The following is a 25,686-nucleotide window of genomic DNA, read 5'->3' as shown; positions in this document are numbered from 1 at the left end:
GCCACCCCCACCCTTCTGCCTCCCACTGCTCTTGAGAGGAAGCCACAAACTACACTGAAGCTCCATGCTGAAGGCAGGGGGAATGACTCCATGTGAGAGATGTTAAACCAAATACTTTTGTATTTAATTATGTTAAGAGCTCAAGGAAGTTAAAACCATAGACAAATGCACAGAACCGTCAATGACAATGAACCAAGGCAGCAACATTGTCATTCCCTGCTTTAAACAGTGTATCAAGCAACTTCTAAACAAGTACAACCTGGGATATTCATGTAGAACTGAAACTGTGATTTTTGTTTGCTTTACCTAGTACAAAGGATTTTCCAACACTTGAGTAACTTATAACTAGGCCCATGGTTGTCATTTCCCCATCTGCTTCCCATAAGCAGATGTCTTCCTTTGTACATCAGTAATAGATTTTTTCCCCAAAAACAATGCAATCTAGTTTTCATGGGGTTTTTTTCTAGTATCCAATTCTAGTTTTCAAGCATTCTCATCTTGTTCCTCTTCATCTCCATCCTCATCTTCATCCCCCTGATCTCCAGATTCAGTATCATCTTCATCTTCAACCTGAAATACAAGATCTATTGTGAGCAGTAATATCCCTTATTCTGATCCAACCTTTTGAAGGCAGGACAAATGCTGAGTGCAAATAAACTTAAAGACAACCTAAAACGACTATGCCACATAAATTAATGCTTATTAAATGCAACAGTCATCTTGCAATGTCCATAATTCTTCACTTGTCTGCTGAAGAGAGAAGTGGCTGACCACTGGGGACAACAGGCAGTGGTCAGCTTTCTCTGATGGCTGCCAGAAGTTGTTGAAAAAGTAACTGATAGATTCAACCTCCCTCTACAGAAAGGGGCCCCACAAGACTTTCTGGGTCCAGGATTACCATGCCCAGGCCTGTCTCAGACCCAAGAACTCCCCAGATCCATTCCTTTGCTTACCGCTACACCAAAGTCCTTCAACTTCATCTTCTGTGCAGCTATTTTCTGATCCTGGTCAGCCAAAAGCACCAGGAGATCATCCTGTTCTTTCTTGGATTCTGCAACTTCTCGCTCTAGTCTACTGTTCTTATCTTGCAGTATAGCAACTGTGCTAGTGGATGAGTCCAGCTGCTGCTTCAGTGATTCCTTCTCCTCAGAAAGGGCCTTGACTTGACTCTGGCAACAGGGAAAATCCCACATCGAATTACAATACAAGCATAGGTAAAGCTGAAGCCCTGCATCCTTCAAACACATCCTGTACACAACCTTCAGCAGCTCCTGTGGCCTTGTTCCCACACACACTTACACATCCTTACACAAACTAACACAGCTTGGATAAAGCAGGAACAAATATTAACAGTGTTTACCTTCTTCCCAGTCAAACGGCATTGTCTGCATCAGAGTAAAGCTACACCCTAGACTGTCCTTACCAAGGCCTTAAAGACAGACAAATTTTTATTTCCCAGGTGAAAAATGAAGGAGACATGCAGCTTCCCTTCCAGAGCCTGAAACACTGAGGATGCTGAGGAAACAACCACTTGCACCAGCCCTGCCTACTGCAGAGGCCTTCTCATTGAAGGCTGAGTACCCACTGGCTTGGTTTGGTGCTCACCCACCTTCAGCTCTTTGATTTCTTGCTCCAGTCGTGCCTCAGATTCCGAGCTTGTTGCTGCTGTTGCACCACTGTCTCCTAACATGGGATCTGCAGCTGTATTCTGTGGACAAGGAATTCCCCCCTCAGTGTTGCACACACTAAGACAGCAAGCTGAGACATTACAGAGTCATGTTCTTAAAAGCATATTCTCTTTTTACAGCATAGCTGCGGCATGGTGATGACATACACCCCACGCTGCAAGGCATCAGCAAACACATCTGTGCTTCCTCGGGTCTCAGACTCCTACACACATGTACACAGCAACAAGAAGACAGAGCAAAACCTTTATTTCATAGCAGCTGCACTTGAAAGACTTGTTGTTTTTTCCCTAGGGAAATCCTATTACAGGCAATCTACCTAGGCTCTGATACTTCTGCAGTGCCACAGAAGTCTTTTTATTAGGCTAAAGATCCAATTTATTAGGCTGAAGTTCCAGTTCTTTGCATAAGGCTACTAAAAATAGCAACATTTTGATCTCAGTCAGCCCTACACAAAGTTATTTCCAAAATGTGGCAGCTGCCTGTCAGCTACAACCTCCACATGGCACGAATTTGAGACCAATGCCTCTCCAGCTGGAGCACACTTAAGCCAGTCCTCCAAGGAAGGGAGGCAGTAGGAAGTAGGATGGCTGTGAGGTGGCCTGACAGCTGGAGGGACACTGGGACACACCTCTGCCTCCAAAGCATGATCACAAGCACACATGGCCAGCACGTGTGCAGTGGCATGTCCCCTGCCAGCAGCTGAGTCTGCCTCTCCCAGAGTGTGCTTACAGTGAACACGTGTTTGACAGCAGCTGCTTCTGGGGCCCCTCTTCCTGCAGCACGACTGACTGCTTGGCTCTGCTATGCAAGTGTCTGGAACATGTTCACACAACTTGTTCAGGCTCTGTAGTCCACATTGCCTTGCTAAAGCAGTTTAGTAGTTTTGGAGACAGTCACATTTATATAGCCACAAGGCTTTACTGCCTCCTCAGTCCAGTACACAGCCAAAAAAACCTCTGCAGCATTTGGAGGCCTGCACAGACAGATGCCCCTATCATTGGCCTTTCAACTAGACATGAACTTTCATATTAGTATCCGCAACTGCTTTTAAGAATAATGATCTCTCTCATGTGTAAGATATCACAGTTGTGTCTCACAAAGGCTATTTACTTTAATTAGAGCATAAGCTTGGAACAGCCAGTGGTTTATAATTGTTTAAAAATGCCAAGGACCAGTGCTTTGACTAAAAGTCCCCTCTATGCTCATGAAGGATTTGTCTGGGTAACTCCTGACTTTGATTTGAAACCCTGTTGGAATCACTTGCTGATGTGTGCACTTAAAAGGAGCTTGGTTTAGGAAAGTAGCTACAGGCAGTAGCAGGAAGGCAAGCCTTGAAGATTTAGTTCCCATAGATAGAAGAAAGAATAATTCACCAGTACCATCACTTGTAGCTTTTGATTCTCCATCTGAAGCTTAGAGATTTCCGCAGACTGCAGTTGGATCTGACTCCTGAGCATTTCTAACTCCTTTGGGAAGCAGAGACAAAACTTGTCAGTTAATTTGATAAAACACATTCACATGAAATTTTCCTGAGGTTAAATGCTCCCACACTAACTGCTTCATACTAGCAAATGTAAGAGGAGAGGTGCCTCTCAGTGAGACCACATCAGCTCTTCCCTTAAATGACAAGGCTGGACAGCAACAAGCACCATTGTCCACCCTGCTCTTCCAACCCCTCTTCTGCGGAATGCCCAGCCAAGGCACCTGTCTGAGCCTCAGTCACTTATACAGAGGTGTTTGACACCACTTGCACTCCCACTGGTGTCCTCTGCATTGCCCCTCTCAGTGCAGAAATCCATGGGGACTTATTAATCCTGGCACCATGAGCTCTCCAAACAGAGGAACTCCACCAGGTATTTTCTGAGCAACAGCTACCTTACAGAACTGAATCTCCAGTTATTTACTCTGTGCTGTACATCTAATAACTGCAAATTCTCATATTAACATTTAAACATACATTCTGAACTGGATAAACACATTTTGCAAGTCAGTGTAAGTGCCTTCTGCTGGCTCAAACCTGCTTAGTGAAAACAACCGATTCATTTTTAGATACATAAACCTGATGCCCCAAGATTAGGACCATCATCACAAAGATGCCTGATGCAAAACAGCAACACATTCAGGAACCAATGCTCCTTCCTGAGGAGTAAAGCTCCCCTCCCATCCCAAGCTATGCTTGTTCAGCTGCACAGGTTCACCTTCTGTAGCTCATTGCTGTGCTCCAAGCCACCAAATCTGCTGGTCTGTAAAGACTGCTCTGTAGCTCCCATTTCCAACTGGGAAGAATTCTGAAAGAAAAATGGGGGTGGGGGGGGAAAAATCAGTTTTAGTACTAAAATTCTCACTGTAGTCATGCTATCAAAAAACTCACAGCTGTTCTTGTATTACCAAATTCCCAGCAGAGGAGCTGCAAGCAGGCTGAGCAGTGCACATCAAAGCTCTCTAATGAGAGCAGCTGGTGGTGAGCTCTGAGGTGAGGGCACAAGGACCTCTCACCAGTGCAAATGCAGCACTTACCAATTTTTCAATCACAGAATCCTTTTCCTTTAACTGCCCTTGCAGCAGCTCATGCTTGTTTTTCCATTCTTCCAGTTCCTCTTTCAATTTGCTCACTTCTTCTGTCTGAATGCCATTCATCTGCAATGTGTCACCATGGGAATTATGATGCTGGGGGTCCTTTCCTAAACAGCAAGAGGTTACAACCAAGGTCAGACAAGCAGTTCTATAACTTGGTTTCCAGCAGACCAATCAAAGTACTTGTTACCCATCCTGCCCCACAAGCCCTTCTCATTCTAACTAAAGGACCAAAGCACAGTAGTTAAGAATTCTCTACATATGAAACAGAATAAACAATGAAGAGCTCTCATTTGCCTTTCCTTCAGGTATGTGTGCTCCCTGCTGCTTCAGCCATTCTGTTCACCCAAAAGTAACAGCATGGATAAATCCTGAAGGTAATTGATTCCTTACATGTTTTTAATGATAAGTAATCTTGAAGGCAGTTAGGGTATTTTTAATCATGTCATGTACACCTTACCAGGCATTTTGACCCTGGGATAAGGAGAACATAGTGCCCTGATTTACACACTAAATTAGCAATTTCTCTAGTGACAGTAACAGGCTTCATCTTTACATCAACCAGACCATCTTCCCCAGCTCACACCTGCATTCCAGACTCAAACTCCAGCCCACTCCAGGGCCCATCTGGTCATGTTCTGAACCTGGACAGGCAGCAGCTGGTTAGGACTGACTTGACCCAAGGCAGAGGCAGCCTCTCCCAGCAGCTCCCTGGCAGCCAGCAGTTCTCACAGCAAGTGTCAGCTTATACTCCTGCAAGGCTGTCTCTGCTGGAGCTCTGCTGCAGCTCGCCAGAAGCCACAACATCTCTGCACAAGCAAGATCATTTCCTATTGTCACTCATGAAGCCTACCTAGCTGTACTTTCAGGAGATTATACTGGTCCTTATGCTGTTGGATCTGAGACACTTGCTGTGTGACTGTAGCCTGGAGCTGTTCATTTTGAGATGTTAAAGTGTTGATTCGTTGTTTTAGTTCTTCAAGCTCCTGGTCCTGTGAAAGAAAAATAAAGCACCATACAATATACATACAGTAGTCATAGATATAGTCATAGCAGTAACTCTTGAATGCAGTTCTGTCAGGAAGGTGAAGGAAAGCAGCAAAACCTGAGCTCCAGCACTCGGTGCTGCCCAGGACAGCTGAGCAGGAAAGCCCCCTGCAAACCTAGCTAACTATGCCTAGGAAAAACACCTGGCAAACACAGCAGCAGCCTGTCACACCAATAACAGGAGGAAAAATGGAAAGGTGGGAAATGGGCTGATTGTAATTTCCATCTAGCGTACTAAAGCCTGCATTTATTTTGTCTACTACTTCAGGAGTCTTTAAAGAAGTAACTACACACATGGCATGCTCAGTAAAGCCTCTGGAAGTTCCAAAGCATCCCTAATGCCTCATGTACCCCATGCTTGGATCTCTGAACACAGAGCACCTGCCTCAGTTACCCACTGGAAGTTTAAATTAATTAGCTTTGTTCCTCTACTTCTCTATCTAAGCTGCAGCATCCATACAAGTTAACTACCCCTGGAAAAAGGTTTTGAGAGTCCAATCCCAGCAGGTGTACCCAAACTTCACTAACAAACCATTTCTTCATTCAGCCAATTTCATCTGTCCAAGTGGGAGCACAGAACTAAGAACTGTATCTCTGAAGGGCTGCAAGTTCTCCAGTTCCTCATTTGAAAACACTCCAACACAGGTGAGAGCACGTGGTCCAAGGGAAAAAAGACCTTTACCAGTGTTCCAAACACTGACATTTCAGTGGAATCCTGACATGAGTGTTGTTAGAAGCATTTCTGCATTGCTAGAGACCCTGTTACTTGTTTTGGAACAAGGGGGATTGAAGTGCACTGCAGTGCCTCCAAAAGTCAAAACCAATTGATTGTAGAGGCACACGTATGTGCTCCCTCTTACCTGCTCTCTAATGACTTTTTTGTAGTGAGTCACAATGTTGTCATGCTGTTCCAATGTCTTCTTCACCTCCTCTTCCTTTTTATCTTCCTCGCTGGACTTGTAAATTGCTTTACTTATGACACCTGTAAAGAACAGCTTCTGTCAGCTGGAGCCCAGTTCACATCTTTGTCCTCACAACAGTCTCACAGTTTGAGTTCACTGCATTACAAACTCAACCTGCACATTAAAACACGGCTTGTCACAGATTTAATAGAAATGGTGACTGTATTGCAGTTTGCACATTTACTGCTTTTCTCTGTTCCAGATAAGTAAGTGGGTGTTTTGAGTAATTCCTGTGAAAAAAAGCTGTGTTCTTACTTGCACCCTGGTTCCACTACAGCTGCAGCCCAAATCTTTCTGCAAATAAGTTAAAGACTTCGGAATGCAAGAGCCACATGCAGATGAAACTGCTTGGGCAAATCCATCTTTACCACTGCTGCTCTAAGGATTGTTCTTTCTCTAGACTGATTTAAGTTTACAGCAATATTAACTAACAGGACACCCATCAGATGTGAGACTGATGACAACCCATGAAGCACACACTAAAGCAAGTGTCCATTTCCTAGCAAGCCAAGAATTTCCGCATTCGCCTTTTTTACTTATCAATTAGAAACAGCAACTGTCTGGATTATGTGCTTCAACAAATGAAGCTTCTAAATGACCATTTTATGTGCTTGAGTTTCTGTGTGAGCAGAGGTAAACACCTCTTGGCCAGTGTGGTAACTCCCAAAATCTACTGATCATCATTTCACCTAAGAATACCAGGTAATCCAGTTAAGAGTATTTTTACTTAACACTGAAACTGCAACTTGGGTACATGATTACTTACAGCTATTACCATAATCTTTAGTGTCATCACACTACTTCCAAGAGTAACACAATGTGTTTGGTAGCTCATCCATCAGTACGTGACAAAACCTAGAAAAATGAGCCTAACATCTCACCTTCCAATTCCTTCACCAGCTTTGTAAATTCATGGTCAAACATCATGTGGTCTGGACTAGAGAAACTAGGCTGAGGTTTTTGAGCAGCTCTGGAATAAAGTTCATGTTTGCTAATGAAGCCAAGCTTCTCAATGAAGTTCTCCCTGCCAATCCTCTTCTCAATCAGCTGCTTCAGTTTCTCTCTACAAGAAAGAGACAAATCAATGCCAGGGCAACAACAGGACAAGAAGAGAACCCATCGTTCTGCCAAGGTGGGTTCTGCAGACTCAACTATTATCTGTCTCAAGTCTTAATCCCACTGCTGTCCCACTTGAAAGCCTCTTGAACCACCACCTGCCTTTCCCAGAACCTTTCCTACAGTCCTGTTATTTCTCCATCATACTTACTTCCTGTAATTCTCAAGGGAATTGTCATTGTAGTAGATGGAAATGCCAAGCAAAAGTGCACACAGGCCTTGGACAAGCTGCTCCTCTTCCCCAAGGTTTTCAGCTATCTGCCCTGTGAGCTAGAACTCTTGATAAGGATATTGGAGATACTTCATCATCACAACACATGTAACACTTTTCCTTCTATACATTCCCTTTTATTTACACACCAACCCAAGCTTTGTTAGGAAGCAAGACAAAAGTGCTGACAAAACCCTTGCAGAGTTAAGTCCTGTTTTGAAGGACTCGGGTGATCAGTGGTTTTCCATATATTTCTCAGTAGCTGTCTGTTTAACCTGAGAGATTTTCTTGTTCCAGAGCACACCTGCAGTGCAGATAAAGGTGCCAGTTTAGCTTTATGTGCTCATGCATTTGACGAGTTTTTGCCTGAAAAGCAAGCAGAGTATTTAATGGAAGTACAAAGCATTCTTCTTGCCTCCTGAGTTAAGTTTAATTCACACTAAAACCACCAAGAGGCTTGTTGCACTAAGAATTCACTTGGCTGGCAGATTGAGACAGTTTTCCACACTAGTTTGGTATGTGCATCTTACACACAAGCCAGTGTACACAGAGCACTAAAGGCTCATTTGGTCTCTTGGCCCAGAAAGCCCACAAACTGACCTAGACAAACATTTAACCTGAACAGGAATAAGCCAGCTGGTGGCTAAGCAGGGGGTTCCACTCTGCAAGCAGGGCAAAGGATACAAAAGGCACGTTGGCTGGGTTGTGAAGGAAGTGGGTGACAGCAATGGAGCAGTTGCTCAGCCACGTACAAAGCAACATCAGTAGTCCAACCCTGGTCTGTACTTTGCTGCCCTGTGAAGAACAAACACCCCATCATTACCTTTCCATAGAGAGGACTAAAATACAAACCCAAGCTGTATTGGATCAGAACTCACCTACTTCCACCTTATTGTTTCATGAACTCCAAGTCATGTCTTTCCAAACACCCATTTGTTAGTTATACTGAACAGCTTTAATGCTTGGATAAAACAAGGATCAAACCATTCATGTAGAACTGTTCTCAGAGCAAACCAGCAAGCCACACAGGTGTGAAATATTACTCAATGCAAATCAGCACCAGTATAAAACCAAAACGTGTTAGTTCTGCATTTTTAATACAAGGGTGACATGAAGGAACATACACAAAACCCCTTTAAAAGAAGGAACAAGGTGTATATTTAGTCACAAAGATTCCCTGGAAAAGATGCATCACCAAGACCTACCCTGCTGACTTAAAACTGCCAGGTGTTCCTAGTATTATTTTCTGAGTGAAAAACAATTTTGTAATGGTCTTTGGTTCAGACAATATGCACATTAAGCTAGCACAGCAAATGCTAACTGTAGAATTTTATTCATCTTAGACAGACCAAATTAGTTTTCATCTCCCAATCTACTGTTACCAATTATGTCTCAGCTGCAGGTATTCAGGCCCAGCTGAGCTAAGACATGCACCCATCTCTTCCAACAGTCACCATTCAGATGGCAAGCAAGGAAAGTCTTCCCTGCCCCACTTACAAACACTGGTTTGTCCCAGCAGGATTTGCCAGCCCATGCACACTGGGAATAACCCCTGTAACTGGCAGTGCCCCTATGGCACATGGCCATACCTCAGCCTTCTCCAGCCTTGCTTCCCTCCTGAGAAACAGGGAGTTTTGTTTGTGCAGCCCAACACTTCAGCACACCCATGTGCTGGAAGCAGCTGCAAACCACATTTATTCTCAAGCACTGCTTGCTGCTCAGAGCTTAAATTGATGTGCTCTGCCTAAGGACTTTCACACAGCCCGAAACATCCTCTCTAAAAACAGCTGTGTTCTAGACATACCATGATAATAGCTCCTATTCTGACAGATAACAGCTCCCCATGGCTGCTGTTCCACAGTTCAGAGCTGGTAACAACACTGAGCTGTGACCAACAGGGTAAAATAAAACAATTCCACAGCAGAAATACTTTTTTTTTGTGCCGCCAATAACCAACTCAGCTGTGTTTTAAGCAGCAGCCTGGAAATCAAACAACTCTGCAGGGATCACCTGTTCATAATGAGATCCCTGCTATGCACAATTTGCAGGCTAAAGGGTTTTTCCTCTAGCAGTCGGGACATCAGCAGCACATCCCCACTTCTGATGGTACCAGTGTTTGCTACAGGCCCTTCAGAAAACACTATTCCTTACAGTTGCAGTTTTCCTTAGAAGAAACCCCACCTATTATGTGAACAGATGGTCCATTAGTCTGCTCCCCAAGAAAGAAAGCACCCGTGCTGCCCAAGATACATATCCCATAGTTATGGGAGCACCCCCAGAGATTCCCCTGGAGGCACCGAGTTTGTTATGCCAGGGAAAACCCAAACCACTGCAACACAAAGCTGTAAGTGGAAACACATCAAAAAGCAGTTAAAGGAATTCTCCCCAGCAGACCCCAGACAAGAGGGAAAGGCCTGCTTTTGGCAGGAAAATGCACAAGCTGTGCCAAAAAATACATACCCGTCTGTCGATCTTATCACCCTGCAAGTTACACACATATTACTTGAGAACCTTCAAGTGCAACATTCCACAAACATCCCCCCATATCTGAATCCCTTTTGTCATGTAGTGCTGAAGAGGCACAAGCATTTCTACTGACTCAAATTTACCTTACACCAATTCCAGGAACAGGATAAAAATGGATACTGGCTATTTTTAGCTAAAGCAGGAGAAAAGTCATAGGAACAAGCTCAGAACTCCAGCTGTTATTTTCACCTGCAGCAAAGTCTAATTGCAACCAGAGTTAACCAACTCCCTACTAGCAGGCTTTGTCCCCGAGTGGTTCTAACACAGGTCAGTGTCACAAGGAGGCATGGGCCAGGAGCTGAACTTCATTCACTTGACATTTGCCAAGCCAGGCATTAACATGTTGAACAAGCTCAGAAAAGTTTTATCTTGGCATAGCAAAGTCAACCAATACATGACAGGCTGTTTTGGTTTTTTTTAATGATGTTTCCAGTTAGCAGGTTCAAGTTAAATACCAAACAGACACTTCTTCAGCAAAAAACATGAGTGGGGATTCTGCCAGTTAAACGTGGTTTAAAGAACAAGGCTAGGACCTGGATGCTTTGGAGCCACCTGAGAACAGGCAGCACCACGGAACAATCTGATGGAAAAGCAAGATCTGCTCACGGAGCTTCAAACAAAGCTTAAAAACCAGCCTGCAAAAGAGACCTCTCCTCCTTACCAAGCCAACACTCGTGTCCCCGGCATGCCCTGCCGAGCAGGGACGCTGTCCCCACCACCCGGAGCCGCAGCGGTGCCGTACCTGTGAGAGGATGTTGGTGCACTGCTGCAGCAGCGACACGGGCGGGTTGCCAATGCTGGTGGCCAGCTGCACCCGCAGCAGCTGCTCCTTGAGCGTGGCGTTCTCCTGCAGGGCGTGGGCCAGGGCCACGGCAGCACACCAGTTGGACAGCGAGTCCGTGGAGAAGAGGCCCCCGCAGAGCAGCTGACCCGCCGAGACAGAGTTACCTGTAGCTACCGGAGCGGCCAAGAGGCACAAGGGAGATGAAAACAAGCCACAGAAAACAGTTCAGACAACACAGCTAGAACACAGAAAAACAAACTAGTGACGTCTTAGATGAATCTAAACCAAGCCAGCCTGCCCGGACCAGCCCCTGGTAAATAATTCCTCGTGAGACACCAGGTGGTGCACTGCACAGGTGCTCGCTCAGAGCCCAGAGATGGTGCCCTGGCCTACCGTCGATGGTGGATGGCAGGAGCGTCGAGACGATTTCTCCTTGTCCTTTTTGGTTTTTGTACAGAAAGCACTGGAAGCAGTAGAGAACAGCACAGCGCAGCACGAACGGCTGCCTCTCGTTTACCATGGACATGAGCAGCACTACGATTGCGGGCCTGTTGGGAAAGCAAGGAAGAGCAGAGCACTAAGCAAGGAAAAGCTGAGACCTGAACTGTGAATGAGAACAGCTGCAGGTCCATAGCATGGATTTATTTCAGGGATAAGGAAAGCTACTGTGGCCTACCACTGCACCTATTACTATTTCAAACAAGGGTATTAAAACCCAAGGTGTTGAAAGTTTTTCAGTTATTTATACACAAAATAAGAGATTGATTATCCATTTCCCTTGCATCTAAGTCCTCTTTGGACTACCCTCTGGCTGACAGCAACAGCAGCTCATTGTGATTAAGGAATTTTTCAGTCATTGGTGATTTGTTTTTCAGGTGCCACACAATCCCACTTCTAGGCCTCATCTCTCTGCAAACACGCCTGACACCTTAATGCTGTAGCCAACACACCCTACATCAACTTGAAGCTCTTACTCCAGATCATAATTCCAAGTGTGGAATTTAAAAAATCTTTTTGATTGCCCATACCACTGCCTCATCACCTAACAGAGTTAAAACACTTTTCTTCCTCTACCTTGGTGGATTAGAAGGTGCATTTACAGAGGCAAAGTAATCTTGATTTGTCTGGCATCCTCGGATGACCTCCGACACAGTATTAATGGTCTAGGGGAAAGGCAGAGAAGAAGGTTAAACCCATGTTGAAATCTGAGCCATGGTCTACCACCTAGAGCTTTCAAAACTATGCCACTTTACCCTGACAGTTCAGTAGCAAGAAGCACATAAAAAGTCTCAGCTCAGAGACTTAAGTAAAACCAGTGTGCATGAGATCAAGGCATTTAACAGCTGAGCAAAAGATGCTGAGCAAAGCTTAAGGGACACAACGCTCAGTCACCTTCCAGCTTCACTTTGTATGCCAGGTCAGTTTTTCTATGACAGCAAAATAACAGCTAAACTGCACATCTTTAAAAAGTGAAAGGGTGAAGCCTTGTAAGAATTTAACAATTGGAATAGAGGAGAGTCCACACTCAATCCAAGCACATGGTTTTATCAAGAGAAAAATCCCTCATCCTACACTGCTAGCAGGGCTTTATGAAAGCTAAAACCCCTCATCACTGGAAACCTATCAAATTAGAGTATCTGCAGACTCTCCCAAAAATAAAAACAGCAATAAACCCACCCCCAAACACGGAGATGGAAAAGTTGTTAATCAATTCAGCTGCTCTGGGATATGCTGAAATCTAAAGGAAAAAAAAATAGGCAAATCCAAATCCTTTCTGACTGCAGAACAGCAGAAATTCACCAACGTAAACGACTCCCATTTACAGTGCCCACAGAGGAAGCTGACACCTCTGGCATGTCAAACAGGTGCTCAGCAAACACTGAGTTAGTCTCTGCAGGGGCTGGCTGTCCCTGCAGACTGCTGTTCCCAGCCCTCCATCCCTGCCCCTCTTACCTCCGTGAGGATATCAGCAGGAACGCCGGTCGCCATGAGGATGGTGCAGAGCTGCTGCAGGAGCCCGCAGTGGAACATGGCCTTCTGGCAGCTGCTGGTGGCACCAGGAGGGTTGGTGGGGGACACCAGGACCCGCACAAGCTGCGGAGGAGGAAACACAGCCACGTGAACAGAGCCTGGGACCCCCTGAATGCAAAACCAAACTCGTGTGTGCTTTCACTAAAAAAAAGAATTACTCCTAAAAATGGACACGGGAGACAATGAAGAGAATGTTTCTCTTGTTGCTACGTATGGATGCTTGGTTTTCAGTTTTATACCAGGGGATTCTTTACATAGAACAGCCCTAATGATGTTCTTAGTTTAAATCTGTTACATCTCAGGTGACATCAAGCGATGTGATATGCCAGCCACCACAGACTCACCTGTGACAGGGTTTGTGCTGAAAGCAGCACAGCTCAAGAGCACTGGCAGCTAATTCTGAGCTGCAGACCTGGATTGCACAGTTGTGACGTGGCACTTCCCACGGCACAAGAGCTGACATGGGTAATGAGGAGCTGTAACAGCATCTCACCTGCAGCATCAGGTGAAGATTAGTTACTTTCTGTGCAGACCACCCACAGTTGTCATCTCCAACCTCAAACCAAGGCTTCATGCGCTGGATGTAGGAACCTTCCTTGAAGAAATTCTGATTGGAATTGTTGTTTTTCAACAAGTTTTGCAGCAGGAGGAGACAGTCTTCCACCACAATGCCTGATGGAACAAAGTATCAGAATACACCACATGGAAACAAATTACCTAGTCCATACACTGAGGATGTTCTAGACAGAACAGAGCATGCATTTCTGAGCTCCTCATTCTTAACACACATTTGGCTTGGATCAATAACTAGGACCCTTGTGAAACCATAGCTGTTTTTCTCCCACAAGTCCAAAGCAAACCCCCAAAGCATGTACAGCTCATACCAGTTAAGTGGCTGAATGGGAAAAACTGCTAATAAACCCTCACCATTAATTTGAGGCCAGAAGTTCCCCTGCTCCAGAATCAGACTACACTGCCTGAAATGTAAACAAACTACACTGCAGGTAATGCACTCAAATCAAGTTCCTCCTGAACTCCATCGTGATTCTGAGACAGCACCTCCTCCTGGCTCGCATATTCATTCTCTACCATCACTGGCTACCATCTTCAACTTATTTCTAATCTACTTTTTAGTTCTCGAGTTACACTCGGATAAAGGCTCCTCCCATCAGAGAAACAGATAAGTAGCAGGGGGGAAAGCAGAGAAGTCTTAGCATGTAGGAATTTACATAACAAGTTCCCTAAAAATATTAGCTGCCTAAAAATAGCAGCTTTAAATCAAAGGCTTGCTGAATATTCCCATGCCAAAATACCTGGAATAATACAGCTGGGAGAGAAGCAGTAACTGTTCCTGCAGCCCACAGAAAGGTCATGGAACAGCAACCTGTCATGCTACTGAAACAGACTGTAGTAATTGCATCACATATTGATAGCAAAAAAACAAGCCCTCAAATGCTGAATTGTTTTTTGCTCCTTTTTAAAACTCTTTTCTCCTCCCAACAGGCGACTGACTCCTCAAGAAGCTGACCAGAAAACTGAAGCTGTTGGTGCAGCTCAAGGAACTCAGCAAGCTGTTACTTCCAACCACTCCAGGCATCCAAGGATCTCGTGGGAAGAATGCAGATGGTTAACCTGGTAAGTGACAAATGCAGCACCCACATCTGACACTGCCATTCCAAGCAGATTCATCCGCAGGCCCACGCCAAGCAGCAACACACCAACTGATGCACACACCCTCAGAGGAGTGACCTGATGTTTTAACTAAGGACACCACCTTCTCAAAAGGCACTGAAACACAGCTAGCTGCTCAGTCTGGTTTTGCTTATTTTGCTACAACCAGTCTGTAAGTTGTGATCCTTTTACCCCTGACCAAGCTCCAACCACCCACGAAGGTAAGCCTGGAAACATGAGCTCAGAGTTGCAGAAGCACAAGGCTCAGTCTTAGAGTCCACTGTACCTCCATCGCTGTTTCCTTCCTCTGTTATGATATCCAGAAGTCTCTCAAAGGCATTTTCAAAGGCAACAATCTTCTGTATGGCTGCATTGCTTTTGGTCAATTGCTGTAACAGCAGGACTCCCTTGACAGGTGGAGGAGAAAAGAAATCAAACCTGGGTTTTAATAGAACTCCATTATTTTTCACAAGTCCCAGCTCCTGGGAGGATGCTGGATCAGCAGCATCATCCTCAGCCAGGATGACAGGCACAGCCCCAGCACACCCCACGGAGAGCAGGGCCTCCCTGCACTGACCCAGAGGATGCCAGGGGGCCCTGCAGAGCCCCTGCACTTACATCATTGCGGATCACCTCCCTGGAGTCTGCCAGCAAATCCATGAGGCGGGAAACACCTGTGAGAAACCTCTTTTCAACACACACACCAAAAGGTGCGGCCTGTTCATGCTGCAGGTCTTTAAAGCATCTTGCTTGAGACCCTGCTAGGCCTCTGCCACGTCTGCTGAGCATCAAGCTCCAAGGGAATCAGCCAAGGATTCCAGCACTCACCCATGGGGCTGACCAGAATGATCTGCTGCACTTGAGGCCCTTGCTGCTTTAAGAGAGATGTCAGCAGCTTCACTGCAGGCCAGCGAACATGGAAATCAAATTCCTGAAGGGATGGAAAGGAGCATGTTAGGTAACAAACTCCTCAGTATGTAACTCACATACACTGACAGTTCCTTAGCACTGCTCAAAGCACGACATAGCTTCCATATAGGAAAAATAGAATATCATGTTTTTTACTGAAGTTGGACTGGAAAGGGAAAAAAAAAATAAATAGAGTATTGTATTGTTCTCTCTCTCAAGCACAATCATATTCTTAGTTTGCGAACAAAAATTTTAACAGCTCGAAGTAAAAAGGCAGTCCATGAAGACAAAAAGCATTGGAAAATTAGTTAAATATCATGCTGCTGGAAAGCAGTCATCCTTCCCACTTGAACTGCATCTCAGACATAACTGTCTCCTAATGATTTAATCTGAAAAGTAATCCTTGTGCAAGGGACAAACACTGCTGTTTAGGGAGCAATGATTTTAACTGTTTCTAATTAAGGAACTAAACCTCTTTCTCAAGTAAATATTAGCTATTCAGAGAAATCTCCAAAGGTGGTTGGGCATTCCAAAGACTGCCCAGAGCAGCGGTGGAGTCATCCCTGGAAATGTTCAGGAATCGTGGATGGGGCACTTTGGGACACAGGTTAGCAGTGAACATGGTGGTGCTGGGTTAGCAGTTGGACTCTGTGATCCTGGAGGCGTTTTTCCAACCTAGATGGTTCTGTGATTCTCCTCCATGTTCCCCTGCTTTAAAAGCTGCACCAGTGGTGTTCACCCAGGTCAGCCCTGACTCACCTCCAGCCCCACCTTGACTGGATGCTGGCACACCTCAGCCCTGACACCAGCTTCACAAGGACAAAACCATGGCTCTCTCCATCAGGTAAAGCACCACCCACCTCTCAGCACGACACAGTTACTCACCTCCACCAGAGTCAACAGCAGAGTGACATTTTCTTGCTGCTTAATGAAAATCTCTGTGAACTGACTCCCCAAATCATCCACTTGTTTTGCTGAGTTTTCTTCTGTAACAGCAAAAACCAACACATTGCAACACAACTGGAACAACATCAGCAGCTGTGATTTTTATTCTTACTAAAATAAGGCCAGGGGTGACCATAACATTTTGAGTCACTGTTATAAATGTTAATTGAATTATTTGCAAAACAAACACCAAAACAAGTTTCACAAAACAAAACCCCTACATTATTCTAAATCTCAGCAGTTACATCCCCAAATAGCTCCACTAAGCCCCTCATGGGTACCCAACACTGATGGACAAAAGTACAGTACATTTCACACCAAGAGCCTTGAAGCGTAAGGAATATAAATAATCTAAAGCTAACTGGCCCAAATAGCTTAATTATTCTATTGGGTTTAGCAACAGAAAAAGACCTAAACATAAGGAAGGGAAAAGAGTCACAGACAAGCACCACAACCTCTCAGTCCTGGAATCTGCATTGATTTCAAATGTGCCAGAATTGAGTGCCATCCCATTCTTTACCCTACAGTTACACAGAATTGGGCTAGCACATAAGTTGTCTTATTAGATTTCTTTCAAGCATCACTTGCATGAACAAAAACCAAATGCTAAAGTATCCCACAAAAACAACAAACCCCATGCACGCAACATGTCTGCACCATTGCTATTTTTCTAGGCTGAGTGACAATTTACATAACTGCTCCACAAAAGAGGGGCCTGTAGGTACTACTGGTTGACATAATTAAGGAATGTCATCTGAAAAACTGAGCAGGACCAATTCTCATTCAAAGGGCAAGTGTTGGTTTAAATAGAAAGAAACAAAACAAACAGTAAAGCAAGTATATTTCTGACTTGGGATTTGCTCCTCCAAAAACCACTCTGCTCTAAATTTCTAGCTATAGAAATTACAACATATTAAAAAAAAAGTTGAAAGGGAATACTGACTACGTGCAAAAATACCTCTAGCCCAGGCACGCAGCACCTAACAGGACAAAGTTCTACTGTGACCTCTCTGAAGCTGAGGGTCTTATCAAGTCTAGGCCATTCCTCAATTAACACATATTCATCTACAGAAATGAAGACAAACTCCACACATGTTCAGCTCCTGCACTTGCTGCTGTAGAATTAAAGGCACTCAGCTGGGAATCAATCACACAAGGACTGCACATCCTGAGCTGGCTACAGGCCAAGGAGAGAGCCCAGAAACCCCAAACATTTACTGCCAAAATTTAGTCAAAACTGTTGCCTTTGCACAAGCTCCAGGTGCTAAAGCAACACCTGAGCAGCATACCCAACTTGCACAGCCTCTCTCAGGCTGTAATTGGTTTTTCTTACCCTAGCTCAGGATTCTCCTATGAAAGGGCCAAATCACATTTTTTCTATTGAAGTATTTCTTCTAGTACATTTAATAAAAAACTAAACAGCAAAGGGAAACTTCATTTTCCACTCACACCAGAGATCTTCCAACCAGCCTTCTACCCGTAATTGTTCCTTAAATCTACACATTCCCAGGGCTATCTCAATAAAGCAAAGAGCTTCCATCTAGTAAGATCAGGTCAATTCACTACCAAGCAGCACTGCAGACTAGAATTTAGTTTAAAAATAAAATCAGTTTTAAAAAGAGAACATGCAAAGCATTAGTGGTATCCTAGGGTAGAGGTGAATACTGTGAATATTTTAACATGCATTGCTTAAAAGAGACACTGTGAAGGATGCTCCCATGCAGCTGATGCACTGGGGTGCAGCTTCAGGGCAAACAGAAGCTCTGGTCACAAACTTTTGTCCCTTAGACTCCTACCAGTTTGGGGCTGCACACCTTTCACATCCTTAGCAAGAATTTACCATTACTGCAGTCTCTGGGGACATGCTGGCATTCAACATGCCAAGCCACAGGAGAAGTCAAATTGGAAACACACTTGAGCTCCAAAGAGTAAGGGGAGAGCAGAAGGCACAATGCCTTCCCTGAGCTCCAGTGCAAGTTTCTACAGTGTCCTTTTTAAACAGCAGCAAGTGTTGGCAGCAGGAGCAGTGACTAGGGCTAAAACAAAGTGCCATATTGATATAAGTAAAGGTTCTTTTACCTTCAGAGTCATCTGTCAGTGCAGACAAAATAAAAAGAAACAAGAGACAGGTTTACCAGTTGAACAGCTTTCCACACAGCACAACCAATTACAGCATAAGCTCAGGTTTGCAAAGCAGCCATCCCAGCTTCCTACAGCAGCTGCACTCCTGTGGGAAGTTCTGATGGAAGGGGTCCAACTGAGGCACCCCATAACCCTCACAACCCTGCTCATCTCTCACACACAACTCAACTGGACGATCCTTGGCTCTTGGGAAAAACTTGCCAACACTTTTCTCCGGTCCATGTTCAAGGCCTCTACCTCAAACGTGAATTCACCAGCACTATCAAACTCTGATCTTGTTCTAAACCTTTTTCATCAAGATGGGAAACTGCAGGAACATGGAAAAGAAAGCCAAGGAAGCCAAGCACAATTTGAAACATGGTTTAGAATGACACTCATTGGCCTTGGAGACCAGTTTAATGGCCTTCAAAAATCAAACAGGTAGGAGTGGCATGGATTTTCACACGTAGAATCTTTCTAAGTCTCTTCCTCCACTGCCACAGCAGGGCTGAAAAAGGTTTTCACACTTACATGTGACACCTTATTGCAGGTAGCTGAGATTTTACATCTCAAAATCCTTGTTTAATTAGGGGATGCTAATGTCTCATTTGACAGTAACAGCCAGAACTACCCTTCCCCAACAGCAAAGAAGGACTTGACTCTGACTTACTAAATAGAAAAAAAGTTACCCCACTCCAACCTGGCTCCTGTTCAGAGAACAAAGTTTTTTTTTTAATTAATAAGCAAGAGGTCCGGTGTTACTTTAATGCAAGCTGCATACAAGATCTTCAGCATTACCCTGAGAGCTATACACAAAAACAGAGCAGGTCTAGGTGAGCATTAGTAAATCACAGTCTCACAGCTGGTAACTTGAACAAAGCACCGAGGACAGCAATGCCACAGTTAATACAACCATCACTACCAAGTGCTTACCTTGCTCCTCCTCTTCTAGGTCATTCGAGATGACATTGTAGAGTGTATCCAAAGCATAGCCAATTATTTCAGAATCTGAACTGCAAACGAAAGAACCACTTTTCTTTAATGACTTATTCCCAACTACTCTTACAACATTGCTCTTCTGCCCAGGCAGTTCCCCTTGCAGCACCAAGCCAAGTGAGAAACACAGATTTATTGCAGCACCACATCACCATGAGCTATCTGCTCCCTGAACAGTCAAGCTCCTTTTCCCAGTTCCATTCCCTCAGGTGAGCCTCAGGAAGTCTGGGGAAACCAGACAACCACAGGACTCTTCACTGCAGGTACATCTTGAATTTTCCAAGCCACTCCCTCCAGCCTGCTCCTATTCCAGCAGAAATCCCTGGGAATACTTCAAACTTGCCAGATCATCACCCAGTGAAGATGCAGACAAGCTTCAGCATTCCCCAGGTGGGACCCTCCCAGCTACCCTGTCAGACAGAACCAGAGCCAGACCTCAGAGCTCCAGGGAAATGCAGCAGCTGCTGTGGATTCTGACAAACAGGTGGCCTCCATGTCACCAAACCTACTAAACCTAATTATTGCAGGGTTTTGAACTCCAGCATCCCCAGGAAGCTGCAGGGAAGCCCAAGGCATGAGTTCACCTGCTCACACCCAGACTCTCCTCTCAGGAAAGACCTGTTTCTTCTGCATTACCAAGGCTGAACCATCTGTACACCCTATGCTACAACCAAGACAGCACAGAAGTTTATGGGGAAAAATATAACTATATCATCATTTCTGCTACTTGCTTTCTTGCTCTTAAAACAAAAGAATGAAAGCAGTTGGTTAAAAAAAAAAAAAGGAAAATCAAGCCTAAAACCACAGTGAAAGTTTAGGGTATCCAAGTGCAGAAAGACACACAGCATTTTCATGGCTCGAGCAAGCATCTGAAAAGAAAACTCTCAAAGAAAGCTTCTAGCTTTCTAGCCTCTTTTCCAGCCTCTAAGTACTTACTGATCTCCAAGGCATTCCAAGCAGGGCCTCCACAGCAGAGATAAATTAGTATTTCATGAGGCTGCTAGGCCGGTTTAGAGCAGAGGCCTGAACAACCACCTCACCTTTCAGTCCATGGAGGCAGCCTCATCTAGCAGGTGTGACCACATCTCTAGCCTGCTCATGCTTTCCCTTCACTGTCATTTTAGTATTCAACACACTACCACAAAGTCTGTGCTTCCCTTTTCATAGAAATTAAACTGATCCACACCTAAAAACACAAAGAAAGCCTTTCTTGAGAACTTGAAAAGCAGGGCTGCAGCTTGGTGGGTTCTTTAACATCCCTCAATAGGGAAATTACAGCACCTCCAAAAGAATAAGCACATTTAACATACACGTGATAAAAAGCAGGCCTTGTTTCTCTGGTTGAAAGACTAGTCATACCAAAATGAGGACAGCAGCATCCCATCTCTGCTGTTCACTGCCTTGCCACAATCTGCTGCTCAGCACATCCCACATCTCATTGATCACTCTGTTTGTGCTGAACTGCCCAGCTTTTACTGTACAGTAAAAACCATTCAGGAAACAAGACTTCTCAGGCATCCATAAGAGGCAGCCTTCGTGCAAGGCAACACTCCAGCACAAGGCACCTCAGCCAACCTGCCTCTGCCAGTGGTGATGTCCCACAGCACCCAAAGGAGGCATCAGGGCCCCCCAGGTGCACCAAGAGCAGCACAGCAGAACCAGGTGGAAGTGAGGACACCTGTCCTGCACATGGATAACCCAGGTTTGTGCCCTGGGGAAACAGAGGCCATCTCTTTAGTCCACATATTAGTGCTTTCAACTCCTTCAGTTGTCACACTGAAATTCAAAACCCTCTTAATACATGTAGAAACAAAGAGAAGTTAAGGATCAGGTTGACTTCTCACTCCAGTGACTTCTCCCACACCAACAGCTGAGGGGTATTGCCCCATTCTACAGTCACATGCCAAATTTTATTCAAAGTAACCCCTGGTGGGATGTAACAACATCTCAACAAGAAGTCAGTAGAAGCCCTCTACCAGATCACTACTTCATATTACTAAATAAACATGTGGCATGATAATTTTAGTCCACATAAATCTGGAATATGTAAAAGCTGACTCAGGCTCCAGGATGCCCAATTCACAGAACTGGAAAACTTATAAAGAAATCAGTTTGCTACAGAACAAGTTTTAAGCACTTGAGCAGGAGACAGAGCTTCAGGCAACCTGCAAGTGAACTGTGTAACAAGTGGAATGATGTCTTCCACTTCAGAAGTGCTATGCTGCTGTTTCAGGGTAAAGGCTGTAACTAATGCACAGGAAGACCCGAGGATACGGGGAACTGAGAACTGGACACAGGCAGCACTAACATTTTTCTAGTAAAATTAAACCTGCTGTCATCCTGAACTTCACAGCAACACATGCAATGGGCCACAAGCCAGCACGTGCCCGTGATTTACATGAACAAAGTGACATGTGAGAAAACAACTTCAGTCAGCCACTGACATCTCTTCTTAAGCAGCTGCAGGGCAAAAAAAAAGAGAAAAACACAGGTGGAAAAGAGCATTTTCCCCTCCTGCAGAAAGCTTCAGGGCATTTCAGGTGGACACTGGAAAGGTCCAAAGATCAGACCTGTGGGCACACACCAAAACAGCAGCCTTCCATCACACTAGGCTCTGGGGACAGCTGAGCCCATGACTCACTTATCAACCACTGAATCCGTTCAGCTGGTTTTGATTTCCATTGAAAGGGTCCAGGAAACCTCACCTCTACCACTACTGACACCAAACAGCAACACAAACCCCAACACCTGCACTGATCACACACAGAGACTACAACTCTCTCTCCAAGAAGCCACAGCACCCAACACTTGGCCCAGCTCATGTGCTGGCCCACCAAACATGCAACAGCAAGTGACTCCAGCAATATCTCAAAGCCAGCATTTCTTCAGCTGAAAACCCCAAAAAACCCCCCCATGGAGTTATTTTCTTTCAGCTGCAGCCTGAGTCACACCAAATATGTGTGCAGAACCCCAGCATACAATTTCCAAAGGACCAACTGGAGCCCCAAAAGCACTGAAGAGCCTCAGGTTCCTGCCCTGAAGAGTTCAGGTTGCCTTCTCAGCTGGATCAGCAGGGCCCCGCCTCCTTTCTCAAAGTTCAAATCTGCCCTCAGAGTAGGTAAGTGGATGAAAGTAGGCTCCTTAACCTAGTTTTTTGAAGGGCCTCCCCTCCACATCTGTGACAGTTACTCCTACAACCTTCCCTTTCACTGTTTGCAGCGGGTCAAACATTCAGACTGAACTGCCCAGCCCACGGAATAGGAATAACACAGACCTGCCCAGACAGCAGCCTCAGACCTCCTTCCCAGCTGGCACAACTGGCCGGGCAAGAAAGGCCTCAGTCAGCAGAGCTGCACATCCCATATCCACAACTGGGGCAGGAGGCCTCCTTGCAGACACTGAGCTGCAGCTCTCCTGGTTCTCCTCAGTACTGGCATCAAAGGACACACTCCTCCTTGCAGTGGATGCACATCCAGGTATTCACAGACTCACAACTGTCTCATAGAAACCGACCAGCTTGATGTCCAAATCCAGACTAAATTACTATCCCCATCCATCTGCCTACCTAAATACCAAGTATGTGCAGTACTTAAAAGTTGAAATCCAAGGACTGCAAACAGGTCCCACAGTACAACAAGTGGGCACTGTCAGGTACAGCAGTGATTGCAAGGATGGATAACATAAGTATTGGATTGCATAAGTATTACATTCCAGTCCACACAGAGCACTCAGACTCTGCCACCTGCCTTAGCAGCAGCCCCAGAGTCCTGCTCGCCTGTCTGCCTGAACCCAGCTTGCTTTTTAACACACACGAGCAAAAAACACACCCCCGCCGACTTTATTCTTTCCCTGTTAATCCTGTCTAGCTCTCCTTTTGCCCAATAACAGCCTGATCTGAGTCATTCCCAGCAGTGAATTTGGGTTAACAGGATCTGTTTGGACTCACCTCTGTTTGGACTCACCTCTCTACAGTAGGGCAGAGATGCCCCTGAAATGCATTAAGACATACAAGCTCTAGAGTGAAAGTACCAGCTGAGTCTTTCTGCCCCTCATCCCAGTTCCGGGAATTCTGCTCTTTTTACCTCCAAAGGGGCTCTGAGGACGTTTAGCAGCACAAAAAGCCACGGTGGCAGAGGCGCTCCCGGACACCCAGGTGCCCTCCCAGCTGTCAGCACCTGCTGTGTCAGCAGCAGAGCGGGGCCAGCCCAGCAGCCCCGCGCAGCCGCGGGATGCTCACCGGTCCGTCTCGAGAACGTGGATCAGGTGCTCCATGGCCTGGATGCCCACCTCCAAGCGGTACTTCTGTTCGGAGAACACGCAAACGGTTAATGGTCGAGCCCGGACACCAAACAAAGCCTTTTTAACAGCACTTGGCGAAGCCACTTCAAATCCACGCCGAGCCGGCCCCGTACCTTGGATAACGACTTGAGAGCACGCACGGCATCCCTCCGGTCATCCAGCAGCGTGGACGAAGCTACGCGGTCGCACAGCTTCTGGATCTGGAAGGGGCACGTACAACACGCTCGTACAGCGCACACGGGGCGAGCCGGCACTCCCGACCCACGGCCCGCAAGGGAGAGCGGCTCCTTCCCCGCGGCGCCCCCCGTCCCCCGCTCACCGTGTCGGCTCCCGAGGGCTGCGGGCCGGCGCTGGGGCCGCCCATGACGCCCCGCAAGAAGTTCATGGCGGCTGCGGGCGGCCGGCGCTGCCGCTCCCCGCGGAAGCGGCCGCCGCGCCTGCGCCGCCACGTGGCACGGCCGCGGGCACGGGCGGGGCGGCCCCGAGCGGAGCGAAAAGCCAAAAAAAAAAAAAAATAAAAAAGCACACGGATTTGACGCGCTCCTGTGAAAAATCTCTGTTTGATCGTGGGCTTTTCGCAAGTGTTGAAGCGAACATTGTATTATGCTGTATTAATTGTCGTAAGTGGTGTGTTAAATGTAGTTTTAGGTCGTAACATAGTGTTAAAATAGAAGCTGTGCTATGCAAGATATTTGTTTAGGAAAGGGCTCGCACCAGATAGGAGCCACAGGACACCTAAATCTTTCAGAGAAAGGGAATTTGTTGCTCCCTTATCAGCAGAAAAATAACTTCCTCCCACCTCGCTCAGACTGCATGAGGATTAAGAGGAAGAAGTTGACAGTGACCAGACAGAATCCTGTGTTTGAATGGAATTTATGCATCATGTATGAGATGTATGAATATGCAACAGGCGATTGTTCTTAAGGGTTAATCCTCTGTTAACGGGGGTCCTTTTTCGGCCTTGTGCTGCCCAGAAAAAGGTACCCGGACGTCCGTATCTCTTTGTTTTTATTGTCTCATATTGTCCTAACCTCAAATGTTCAAATTTTATTACTCTAATTACATTACTATTTTTATAACCATTTTATTACTCTTAAATTTTAACATTTCAAAACCAAGTGATTGGCGTTTTTCACAGTGCTCACCGCGTGTCGGGGTCTGTGCGTCCACAGCCGCCCTGAGGCAAAACTCAGCCTTGGAACTCAGAAACCGCATTCATTTCTGCAAAAAACAGCAAGGTGATAGCTACCCTCAACCACAAGAAGAAAACGTCCAGGCACTTGTGAAACTGAGTCACCTCAGCGAGAACCAGAAGCAAGGCAAGACTGATGGTTCAAGTCCAGGAGCACCCCGAAGTTCTTAAATCCCTTCCAGACGCTGAATGCCCCCATTGGATCCACATATTCTGGATTCCTGCTGAGGAGCAACAGGGAAGGACCAGAACCTCAAACCCCTCAGGCCCTGCACCCACACACCAGCTCCCAGCCTGCCTTCCTGATGGTTTCTGGGAGGGTTTGGCAGCGTTTGGCTCATTCTGTATATCAAATAAAAGAAAATTTAATGGCAGCCACAGCACATGGGCACAGAAAGGGCCAATACCATCAGTTCCAAAAACAAGTTCATTTCATTCCAGAGAGACAACCCCTCTCATGTGACAGTTTAAATCAAGAGCATTGAGGATTTTATTTTCTTTATCAACTACAGGATGAAATTAACCACCCAGCAACATGGCCTGGAGAGCTTTTACCTTGCTGGGCAACAAAGAGCCCTTCAGTTGGGTTTGGTCACTGTATGGTTACAGCAGCC

General features: G+C 45.6%; 1 protein-coding gene and 1 long non-coding RNA gene across 9 annotated transcripts in view; one reads left to right on the top strand and one right to left on the bottom strand.

The window, feature by feature from the left end:
- The window catches only part of LOC135298570 (uncharacterized), a 63,297-nt gene extending 57,122 nt beyond the window's left edge, over positions 1–6,175 (top strand). For both annotated transcript variants that reach the window (XR_010360559.1, XR_010360558.1), the window contains 2 exons: positions 4,571–4,639; positions 5,857–6,175. This is a non-coding gene — a long non-coding RNA (uncharacterized LOC135298570). The remainder of the gene's footprint in view (positions 1–4,570; positions 4,640–5,856) is intronic.
- On the bottom strand, positions 103–24,329 carry USO1 (USO1 vesicle transport factor). Of its 7 annotated transcripts, none has more exons than XM_064416286.1 (26): positions 24,200–24,329; positions 23,994–24,080; positions 23,819–23,883; positions 19,519–19,598; positions 18,544–18,555; positions 16,405–16,505; positions 15,439–15,541; positions 15,229–15,284; positions 14,897–15,017; positions 13,433–13,611; positions 12,862–13,002; positions 11,983–12,071; positions 11,302–11,456; positions 10,867–11,078; positions 10,059–10,079; positions 8,283–8,393; positions 7,539–7,657; positions 7,153–7,334; positions 6,170–6,291; positions 5,116–5,254; positions 4,206–4,369; positions 3,887–3,976; positions 3,068–3,154; positions 1,610–1,708; positions 954–1,169; positions 103–570 (listed from the first exon to the last, which is right to left on the bottom strand). In XM_064416286.1, exons 1-26 carry the CDS (start codon positions 24,263–24,265, stop codon positions 484–486), a joined length of 2,904 nt encoding a protein of 967 aa, XP_064272356.1. In that variant the 5' UTR covers positions 24,266–24,329; the 3' UTR covers positions 103–483. The 7 variants fall into 7 exon arrangements, with proteins under 7 accessions (XP_064272356.1, XP_064272357.1, XP_064272359.1 ...); XM_064416287.1 differs by having other exon boundaries at positions 10,867–11,072; XM_064416289.1 differs by lacking the exon at positions 10,059–10,079.
- Between the last annotated feature and the right edge of the window lie 1,357 nt (positions 24,330–25,686).

This window comes from Passer domesticus, chromosome 4 (assembly GCF_036417665.1).
Source record: "Passer domesticus isolate bPasDom1 chromosome 4, bPasDom1.hap1, whole genome shotgun sequence".
In the NCBI taxonomy this organism is placed as follows: domain Eukaryota; kingdom Metazoa; phylum Chordata; class Aves; order Passeriformes; family Passeridae; genus Passer; species Passer domesticus.
This window is presented reverse-complemented; position numbering and strand designations above follow the sequence as displayed.

Excerpts from the sequence above, each read along its gene's own strand:
- USO1 (XM_064416286.1), bottom strand. The coding sequence starts at position 24,265 with ATGAACTTCTTGCGGGGCGTCATGGGCGGCCCCAGCGCCGGCCCGCAG. Across the intron at positions 24,081-24,199 it reads AGCCCTCGGGAGCCGACACG|ATCCAGAAGCTGTGCGACCG; the intron begins GTGAGCGGGGGA and ends TGCCCCTTCCAG. Across the intron at positions 15,542-16,404 it reads TGCTGTTGACTCTGGTGGAG|GAATTTGATTTCCATGTTCG; the intron begins GTGAGTAACTGT and ends CCATCCCTTCAG.